At 60.2% G+C, this 9,891-nt stretch overlaps 1 protein-coding gene across 1 annotated transcript; it reads right to left on the reverse strand.

The window, feature by feature from the left end:
• Positions 1 to 1,202: 1,202 nt before the first annotated feature.
• Positions 1,203 to 6,472, reverse strand: LOC104553348 (5-hydroxytryptamine receptor 3A-like). Its single transcript, XM_062014136.1, has 9 exons — positions 6,406 to 6,472; positions 4,258 to 4,424; positions 4,041 to 4,085; positions 3,607 to 3,716; positions 2,863 to 3,032; positions 2,501 to 2,661; positions 2,071 to 2,281; positions 1,657 to 1,890; positions 1,203 to 1,501 (listed from the first exon to the last, which is right to left on the reverse strand). The coding sequence occupies exons 1-9, from the start codon at positions 6,470 to 6,472 to the stop codon at positions 1,203 to 1,205; spliced, it is 1,464 nt and encodes a 487-aa protein (XP_061870120.1).
• Between the last annotated feature and the right edge of the window lie 3,419 nt (positions 6,473 to 9,891).

The raw sequence follows: 9,891 nt of genomic DNA on the forward strand, positions 1-9,891 counted from the left end.
AGGTGGGGCACAGGACGGCCTCATAGCATGGGGGAGGATGAGGATTGAGCACGACCACTGAACATAGGTGAGCGTCCCTGAAGGGCACCTGGGGTCCTGGGTGGGCAGGATAGGGACAGCGAGGTGGGCTCGAGGGTCCTGCCACCCCGTCGCCTCCTCAGAGACGCGGGCTGGGCGGCATCGCACGCCGGGGTCAATGGGCCCATTGGATTTGTCTGTTGGAGCGTTTGATGTTACACAGAGGCGGCTCATTCCAGAGGGTGTTAATTGCCCGCCGCAGTGATCAGGTCTGTAGCACCATCGATCTCGGCAGGATCAATAGGCTGATTTAGTGTCTCACGAACTCTTTAACTGGACACCTCATCAATAGGCAGCCACTTACAGACCATCCACGCATTAGCACAGGCCTGTGCCAGTGCTCCACCCGTCCTCGGCTCCCCGTCACTCAGTGGGGAGTTTTCCTACAGGTGACAGCTCTGGGACAGTGAGCAAGGCCCTCGGGCTGAGGCTGGTGGGCAGGGGGTGGACATTGAAGAGCCAGGTGCTGTCAACCCCCCTCTCTGCAGCCCAACCGTATGCACAGACACTCCTGGAGCATGGGATGGGCCCTCCTGTCACCTCCAGCACCTCTGTGGATGGTGCCCACGCTGGCTGCTCAGGTACGTTACCAGTGTGAAGGGTGAGCTGTACATTTACAGGGTCTCACGGTGGGGCCAGACACCACCCCAAAAGCACAATCGATGTTTCTCATCACAATCACAGTGTTGGGCCACTCTGCTCCTTGCAGCTTGGGTTCAACCTCCTGCTCCGGGATGCAGGCGCTGGCTCTTTCCTGTCATCCTCCTGACCCTGCCCTGACAGGGGTGCAGAGGGAGAGGGGAGATGGAGCAGAAGCGGCCGGGGTGAGGGGCCGGGGGCAGCGGGACCCCCGCGGCAGCGCCGGGACCGTGGGGCCGCTGTCCGCGGTGCTGAAGCGGCGGCCGCCGGTGGGGCCGGGCCGGGCGCCGCGGGGCTGGCGGGGGAAGCACGGCGCGGGCTCTGGGAAGGGGGCGCGGGGGCTTGGTGGCTCCTGCTCAGATGCTGCTGCCGAGGAAAAGGGGGCGGATGCACCGGCCGACGTCAGCGAACACCCACCGGTGAGTCCCAGCCAGGGCCGAGGAGCAGCGTCTGGGGTCCCCAGCCCCCAAAGGCGGGCGCGATGCTCAGGCATCCCGCCACAAGGACCAGAGCGTGCCCAGCGTGATGCTGTAGGCCAGGACGGCCGCCAGGTACGCCCGGAAGAGCAGGACATCCAACACGTAGCCCACTTGCAGCCACTCACGGGCCACATCACGAAACTCCTCACGTTTCTCCAGGAAGCGGCGGATGGCAGAGATCTCGCGCAGGACGTCGTGCATCAGCAAGGAGCCTTGTGCCTGCCCGGCCAAGGCCGCCACGGGCCTCGCGCCCACTGCCCCCTCGCACTCCCTGGGGGCTTCACAGCCGTAGGGGTTCAGCTTGGCTGCAGGATCAAGAAAGGCAAGTGCAGAAAATCTCTTTAGACGGGGTGAGCTGGGCATTTGAATCACCACGCACACAGGGGTGATGTGGGCATAGATGATTACATGGGGCCTAGTGCCCCTCAGTTTCTGCAGACCCTCCCTGTGCAGCTCTTACCTGTGCTGTCGTTGTTCTCCACATGCCTGGAGATGTCAGAGCTCTGTGTCCTGCTCGGGCTGAATTTCTTCCTGTCCCGGATGCAGAGCAGGACGGTGGCTCGTTCCAGCAGCAGGTGCTTCACCCACTCAGGGACGTGGGGCTGCAGGTCTTGCTTGTGCACCAGGCGCACAATCAGGATGGTCTCTGTCAGGCTGATGACAAGCAGTGCCATGCACACCACAAAGTAGATGCCTGTGGAGATGTCACCAAGGTGATTGGCCTGTCAAGGCTCGTGCACAGAGGGTGGTCCTAGGTAACTCCTCCCTGACCACCTCTCTAGGGGACCTGTGATCTCTGTCCAGAGCAGCAGCTCCTGCTGCTCCAGGCACAGGGCTGTGGCAGCAGTTGCCATGGCAGGTAGTGCCAGCTTACCTATCAGTGGGGTGCCAACGGCAGTAGCCGGCAGCGTGTCGGATACGATGATGAGGAAAACTGAGTAGCCTAGCAGGAGGGTGATCTTGAAAGAGACCCTCTCGCCACTGTTGGGAGGCAGGTAGAAGCCTATGATGTCCATAACCATCAGGAAGATGCTGGGGAGCAGCAGGCTGACGGTGTAGAAGAGGGGACGTCTCCGGATGACTACCTGCAGGACAGAGACGGAAAAGGCTCAGTGAAATGAGGGCTTCAGCTGGGGCAGCTCTCCACAAAGGCAGATGAGGATGATGGGATGCCCTACAGTGAGCCAGAGGAAGGGCTCAGCACCAGGAGCTTCCTGCCTGCAGGCGGGAACACCCCACAGCAGGGAGCAAGACCCTTCCATAGTGCCCCATCCCCGAGCAGCATGGTGGCTGAAGAGCCTTACGTAGAATTTCATCTCAGCATAGCTGTCGCTGCTCTTGACGCTGAACTCCTGGAAGCAGCTGAGGACGTAGAGCAGCTCCCATTCGCCCTGGTTCATGAAGACACTCCGGTCGAACTTGACCAGCTCCGGCTGCCGCCACAGCGAGAGGTTGAGGTCGCGGACTGCAGGGGCGAAGGAAAGGTGAGGACCAGGGGTGCCGGGCGCGAAAGGCTCCGGCAGCGGCCCGGCTGGGTGCCCGGCTTCCCCGCCCTCATCCCCGATCCGCTGAGGCCATCTAGAGGGACCAGCCGCCTTCTGCACCGATCTGCAGCCCGGCTGGCGTCCTGCCCGCTCACCCGGGCCCCGCGGGTCCCGGCACTCACTGTGGTGCAGCCAGCTGGTGAAGGTCAGTGAGCAGTTCTGGACGTCGAAGGGGAAGTTGTAGATGTCCAGGCTGCAGGCGGTCATCACCTGGATGGGTTTGAGGTTCTGCACTTCCCCGTGGTGGCTGACATAGACGTAGGGGACGTGAGGGGACTTTCCAACATCCACACTGGGGGGCACGAGGGACAGAGACCAGGGCTGAGGAGGGCTCTGGGCAGAGACTCTTCCTGCCACAATGAATCTGGGGGGGAAACCGCCCGGGAGCTGGGTGTTTACCCCCCCCCCCCCCCCCGCCCGGCCCAGGTCTGCTTTTTTGGCAGTAGCCCTGCCTGGCATCACCTCTCACTCTCCCAGCCCAAGAGGCATCTGTGTCCCTGCCCCAGGGCTCCCTGGAAGCGGTGGGAACACCTTAAATCCCTCCGGAGCGGGAAGGACGCGGGCTGGCTCCACGGGAAGGGCCGGCAGCTCTGCAGCTGCCCTCGCATTGTGCTGCCTTCACAAAGCCTTTCTCCAGATATCTGGATCCCACCCCCGGCACGGCGCGGGTAATTACTGATGGCTGTGGTTAGCCAGCGTTGGAAACGGCCCAAGTGCCAAGCCGTTCCCCATCTGCAGCTCGCCCGATGCGGGGAGGCTGCCAGCTCTGTGCCACGAATGCAAAGTGCGGGGTGGCACGTGCCCACGGTGGGCAAGGGGGGGTCCAGCCCCAGGCTGCCTCCCTCCCGGACTCTGGCCACACTCACAACTCGTTGATGAGGATGTCAGGCACCCAGATGCTCTCCACGGGGAGGGAGATCTGTGTCAGGTTGTCAAAGCTTGCCGGGTCCCACCTGAGGAACTCGTCTGTCCAGTGCTGGCAACAAGGGAGACAGAACTTGGAGGGCAAGATCCCCTCTGGGTACCCCAATGAGACCTAAACCCCAGGCCAGCACCCTGCCATGGGGACCAATCTTCCATACCACCTCTGGGAGGCAGGAACCTCTTGTTCTCCAGCTATCACACAGTGAAGCATGGAGCATAAAAGCTGGGCCTTGAGGTTCATGCCCTGCAGGGGTCTTGTCATCCCTTGGCATGGGTTTGACCTCGCTGTATACTCCTCCCATAGGAAAGCCTGTGTTTGCAAGGGGGGAGGTCCTGGCAAAGAGAGGAATGAGGTTTCATGCTCTCATCTGCTCACCTGCCTGTACCAGATGTAGGTGGTCAGCACCTGGTTCTTTTCATCCTACAGGCAAGAGAGGACATGATGTCAACACGGGGATATTGGCACTCTGGAGGATGGGCAGAGCGTGCCAGAGCACACCAGGTACTGTTCCCCTTGCTATGGACACACAGAAGCTGCCTGTGCTGGAGGCAGCTGCCCCCAGCCCCATGTGGGATGGGAGCAGAGGACTCACCACGCTGAGGATGGCATAGACCATGAGGTCAATGGCCACGTTGGTGGTCGTTCGCCAGTCCTGCACGGGCCGGGTGCCCTTCTGGTAATGGGCTAGCAGGTGTTGGGACAGCCGGCGCAGCGTGGGCTCGGGAGGCTCCAGGGTCTGGCCCCCCCAATGGCTACCTGCTGCAAGAGGGAGGGGAAAAAAGAGACAGAGGGGGCTGTTTGCACCAGGGCAGCAGCTGCTGTCTCCCCTGGGCGTGCCACGGATGGCAGGATGCACTGGCTGCCGTCTCTCACTTACCAGTTGGGGTTTCCCACCAAAGTTAAATGGGAGCACCCAGGTGGGAAACAAGTCTGCCCACCAGAGCCAGCACCTAACGCTTTATTAACGTCTGCTGCTGCATAGGTGGACAGGAATGCAACCTTCCTCCAGCCTCGGAAGACAGGGCTGCCATCTCCCACCTCTCCCAGATGGATGCCACATCAGCGACAGCAGGGGACCATGAGGGACTTTAATGTCCCACAGGTATGCTTCCTACCACTCACTGCTTCCAGGGGCGTTTCCTCTTAGGCTCTGCAGGTGAAGGCAGCGAAGGTTCAAGTTGGACTCGGGTGCTAAATTAATTTATTAGGTTTCTTGGTATTTATTCGATATCTGGTGTTGGTTTCCTGTGGAAACCATCCCCTGCCTGGTGCCAGCAGTGTTAACCACAGAGCAGATCACTCACAGCACCCATGTCCTCACTGCAAGGCAACCGGCAATGCCAGGGCTGAGCCGGGGCGGCAGAGCTACGCTTGTGGCTTCGCTCTGCAGTGTGCCCAGACCTGGAGTCCAGTTCCCACCTAATGAAAGGGATTAATTGGAATAGATCTGTGGGAACTTGGGAAAAGCTGCCGGGAAGGAGCTTTAATCTGTCTTTTAAGCTAAGGAAAAAGGAGAAAAGAAAGAAGGGAGAGAAAAGCAGCAGTCTCAGCCTCTCCAAGGCTGCGTGCAGTCAATAATGCCAGGGAGCTGGCTGGGTGCACGACCCTTGCCCAGGCAGGCGGGTGCTGATGGAGGCAGCGAGGAGGGGGAGAGGCTGCAATTAGGGTGAGGGGAGGAAAACAGGCACTGCCGTCATCATGGCCAGGGCCACGCGGCCTTTCCAGCTGCAGCTGCTGGCAGCTGGCTCGCGCCCACACTCCTCCTCACACCCGCTCCTCTTTGTCACACCAGCGCTGCAGAGCTCTGGGTTGAGATGCTCTAGCACCTGGGAAATGGCTTTGCAGAGAGAGGCCTGGGCAGGGTTCACCCCGACTGCTCTGAGCATCTGCCACGGATGCTGTGCCAGCCTACCCGGCCCCAAACCTGTGCTGGCAACTCACCCGGTGTGACTCTGCACAGCCCTGGCTCATGGGGACACATCTGCATCCACCTTCCTACCTCCTTACCCGCAGCATCGCAAGGGCAGAGCATCAGCACCCCCCTCGCTCCTGCCACCTCCACCGTGTTAACCATGGGGGAAGGTTTGGCAGTCGAGGATGATGCCCCAGTGAGAGAGGTCCAGAGACCTGATGTACAGACCTGCTGACAACTTTCAGCTGCTCTGGTGCAAAACAGAAAGGTTAAGCAAGAAGAAGTAATAATGATAGCTGGTGGGCATTTTGGCAGTCAGTTCTGCGCCTTGCAGAGCTGAGGTTACAAACTTCAGCATCACTTCTGTGCCCTGTCATCCCCAAAACCTGTGTTATGAAGGACGAAACATTGCGTTTGAGAAACCCCTTCCCCGAGTGGAGGGCTCAGGCAGAGGGAGGCAGGCAGGAGGTCACTCATTTTATCTCTGTATCCCCTCAGGGTCTGGACGCTCCACACTTCCAGCTCCCTTTGAGGCGATGAGCCCACGGCACAGGGCTGGGTTCAGACACCGCATCGCTGTGCTGCAGGTGCTCAGCCTGTGTTTCCCAGGCGGGCTCTCAGGGCTCTCACACCACAGCTTTCCCACGCTCAGCCTTCTCCCAGGTACGTGGCTTTTCAGTGGCATTGAGGTCTCACCCCAAAGCAGCCACTGCATGCTGTACGGCACTGCGATCGTGTGGGAAGGCAGCATGCCGTGCCCATTGGTGCTGGGAGCGCCGCGCTCTGCCCCACAGCCCTCCAGCCCTGCCCACAGGTCCCTCGCCTTACCTTGGCTCTGCAGCATGGAGGTGAGAGGCAGCAGGGCCAGGAGCAGCCCAAGAGAGGCCAGTGCCATGGCTGTAGTGCAGCCACCGCCCCGGCTCCCAGCTGCCGCCGTCCGCCTCGCCAGCCTGCGGGCTCTGTGGAGGAGTGAACCCGAGCAGGGAGGCAGCCAGCACTCCTTGCTGGCTTTCCCCCCACCGTTGGGTTTTTGAGAACGCCCAATTAATCTTGCAATCAGCCTCTCCTGCTGCATCAAGTTTCAGGCTGGGAGGATGTGAGGCAAGTCCACTCAGCCACCTCCCTGGCTCCCCTGGGATGCTCCATCCCCCACCCGGGTGCCTGGCTATGGAAAAGCAGGATTTGGGGGTGCAAGCACCATGCTTGCATGCAGCAGGAGCAGGGGGCACGGCGGGGGGCAGAGGATGCTGCAGGTGCCAAGGGCTGGGCCAGGAGATCCTCAGTGGCCAGAAAGTCAGGGGGAAATGTCTGAGATGGAGTTGTCTGCCTGGGAGGTTTCAGAGAGATGGTGCTGTCACAGCGTGGGTTTCCATCAGCAGGTGACTTGGGGGCTCTGGAGGCACTGGGCTTCACAGCCTATGGTAAGATGGATCTGTTCTGCCAGAGGCAGACAGGCTGACAGACACAGGTTGCAGCAGCCCGTGTGGCTTGCCAGCCCCCTCTCACCCCCTGCCCGAGCTTTGCAAACACCTCTAACCTGCACCAGGGAGAGGCTCTGTGCTCATTGCAGCAGTTTGCATTCACATGCAATGCACATTTCAGCAAATGAAAGCACTTCTTACTAGTTTTATTCTCCCCAGAGGCTCTTAACACCTTTGGGTAAACAATACTGTAAGCAAAGGTTGGTCTCACAGGATTGAGAGCAGGAATTTGTTGGGTGCTTGCCTGTGCACTGGTGCCGAGCTGAGGCTGCAGCATTCTTCCCTCTCTGTCAGAGCATCGTGTCCTGGGGACAAGGCAATGTCCCTCGGCCTGGTAGGGGAGTCTCACCCTGACCCTCCAGTCTCTATAGTCGTATGTACCGGGTGCACGTCTGTCTGAGTTTACATGTGTTGCACGTGCCTGTGCCCCCACCATGCTGCCAACTGCTGGGAGTGCTGGGGAAGCTGCAGGCAGAGGCTGGAGCCCGGGGCGGTGGCGCAGAGCAAATCACATCAGCTGGCAGCGTGGAGTCACTTAAACGAGATAAGAATTAGTGCGCGGCCCTGATGAACTCCCCCTCGGCTGCCAGCAGCGGTGTCAGGGAGAGAGCGACAGCGGAGCCGGGGCTAATTTGATTTCTGGGCTCCGTTAGCGGCTGGCAAGTCACCTCCTGGGGAGCACAGGCAGCTCAGAGCTCTTTCCCCTTATTGAATCTGGGTAATGAAAATCACGGGCAGCGCCGCGGCAGCGCTGAGGACCGTGCCCCGCTCTGCCCCTTCTCCCCCAGTCCCCCCTGCCCGCGGCGGGCAGGATGAGGCCGAGGGGGTGCGGACCGCTCAAGCAGAGCCTCTGCTTGCAGCGTCATTAACTCTGAATTTTCTCCTTTGCATCTTAAAGAGATTTTAGTGTAGCTCTTCTCAGCCCTCCTGTTATCGGATCCCCAATTAGCGTGGTCTATTGGAGCCGCCCGTTCCGCGCGTGTGGGGGCTCCGGCGGGAGCTGGTGTGCGGCGGCTGATACCAATCGGCAGCACCCGGATCAGATTCACTTTCCGAAATGGCGTAATGGGATTTTATTAGCCCTGTAATCTGCTGCGCCGTGAGTGCATCTGCTGGGAATCGAAGCGCTCGGCGTCGGTGGCTTCCCGCGGCTCAGCCCCGCGTCCTGCCTGTGGTGGGGCACGGCTGTGTCTCTGCACCAGGGTGGAGACTGAGGCCTTTTTGTTCAGGCAGCCACACAGAGAAGGTGATACAGAGCAACAAACTTCTTCAGTTGCTGCTTAGCCAAGAGAGACAGAGATCTTGGAGGCTGAGGGGAGGGCACAGAGGCACAGGCACATGCAATGGGATGAGCGATGCTCAGCATCCCCCCATCTGCAATGGGACAAGCAATGCTTCGCTTTCCCTGTCGCTCCAACCTGTTCATACCGGGAATGAAACCAAGTGCTGTGTGTGTGACATTATACACCGTATCCATCTGCAGCTCCCACTCCCTGCTATGGGACTCAGGGCTTGCTGGGTGCTTTGGCAGGAGCGTGGCTGAGGTGTGTGCGGGATGAGGTGCCTTAGCCCAGCCAGGCAGCGTGGTGGGAGCGGGGAGGGAGGTCTCAGCTGCGCTGCCTGCCAGCGTGGAGCAGGCAGGGGAGGGAAGCAGCCCTCCCGCGGGCTGCCAGGACTCGCCTTTCAGACTGCGTTTGGAGCGTCAAAAGCAATAAAGCGTCACGGAGGAGCCCTGGCAGCACGGCTGCCTGCCGGCCCGGGCCCCGTCACGCACCCGAGGCCGCCCATTACGGAGCCTCGCGCTGCTCCGAATTGCATGTCTGCTGTGATTTACCGCTGCGAGACATGAAGCGAGCACGGCACAGGCAGGGCTGCAGTACGGGCACGGGCAGGCTGGCGGCAGCACTGGTGCTGGGGGATGCAGGACCCTCTCTGGCGGAGAGGTGGCTCTTGGGGATGTTCTGTCTCGCCCCTGGGGCCAGGAGGGCACAGGGGGTCTCTTCTCTGGCATCTGCCTTGTCCAGCTCCCAGAGTGAGGTCCCAGGGGTGTCACTCTTGGCTAGTTGAGTCTTTGTTGTGGGTCGCTGGGGGTGTGGGTGGCTTTGCCTCGCTTGGTGAGTCAGGCTGATGGAGATGCTTTGCTGTCTGGCTAATTATGTGCCCATAAAGTAAGTAACTCCATGTAGAGGTGAGCTCAGGGTGCGGTGAGGTGACCTTGGGGGCTGCCACCACAGACTCCCTCAGTCAAGGCTTCTCACCCCAAAACAGTGCATGTGTGGGGTGGCCAGCAGTGACTTTGTCTCTCAGGCCCACATTCTGGGAGGAGTCAGAGCTAGTGGGCTGGACAGTCTGCCCGGGACATGTCCTAGAAGTGAAAAGTAGCTTTGCTCCATTGCTGAGGGAAAGGATGCCCAGCAGCTGAGCATCCTTGGAGCAGGCAGGCTGCCTGCTGAGAGGGCAGAGGGGTGTTTTGGGGAGCCCAGAAACCCAATAGCAGCAGCCACAGCCTGTCAGAGAGCCCAGGAAGGAGGGGTCCTGCTGCCCCAGCCACTGCATTTACTCATCTGCTTAGTGTGCTCAAGCTGAAAGGTCTGCAAGGTGACACATGCACTCTGAGGCAGGGTGAGTTTGAGTCTGTAGTGCCGGACCATGAGCATGGGACTAAGCACTGGTCACCAGCTAGGTCTGTGAGGAGGATGCTGCTGATGGTGTGTGCCAGATGGCTCTGCCAGCAGCAGAAGGGACCACCCCGGGCAGATACCAAGCCCACCCTCACCCCACCAGCAGAAGAGCTCGACATCTTTTAATCCCCCAGCAAACAGATGGGAGCACT

This window comes from Colius striatus, chromosome 23 (genome assembly GCF_028858725.1).
Source record: "Colius striatus isolate bColStr4 chromosome 23, bColStr4.1.hap1, whole genome shotgun sequence".
Classification (NCBI taxonomy): Eukaryota; Metazoa; Chordata; class Aves; order Coliiformes; family Coliidae; genus Colius; species Colius striatus.

Bases quoted from the DNA above. Each gene is read 5' to 3' on its own strand.
- LOC104553348 (XM_062014136.1), bottom strand. From the start codon at position 6,472: ATGGCACTGGCCTCTCTTGGGCTGCTCCTGGCCCTGCTGCCTCTCACC. The intron at 4,425-6,405 runs GTAAGGCGAGGG...TCCCTCTTGCAG, and splicing joins CTCCATGCTGCAGAGCCAAG to CAGGTAGCCATTGGGGGGGC. The intron at 4,086-4,257 runs GTGAGTCCTCTG...TCTTGCCTGTAG, and splicing joins TCTATGCCATCCTCAGCGTG to GATGAAAAGAACCAGGTGCT.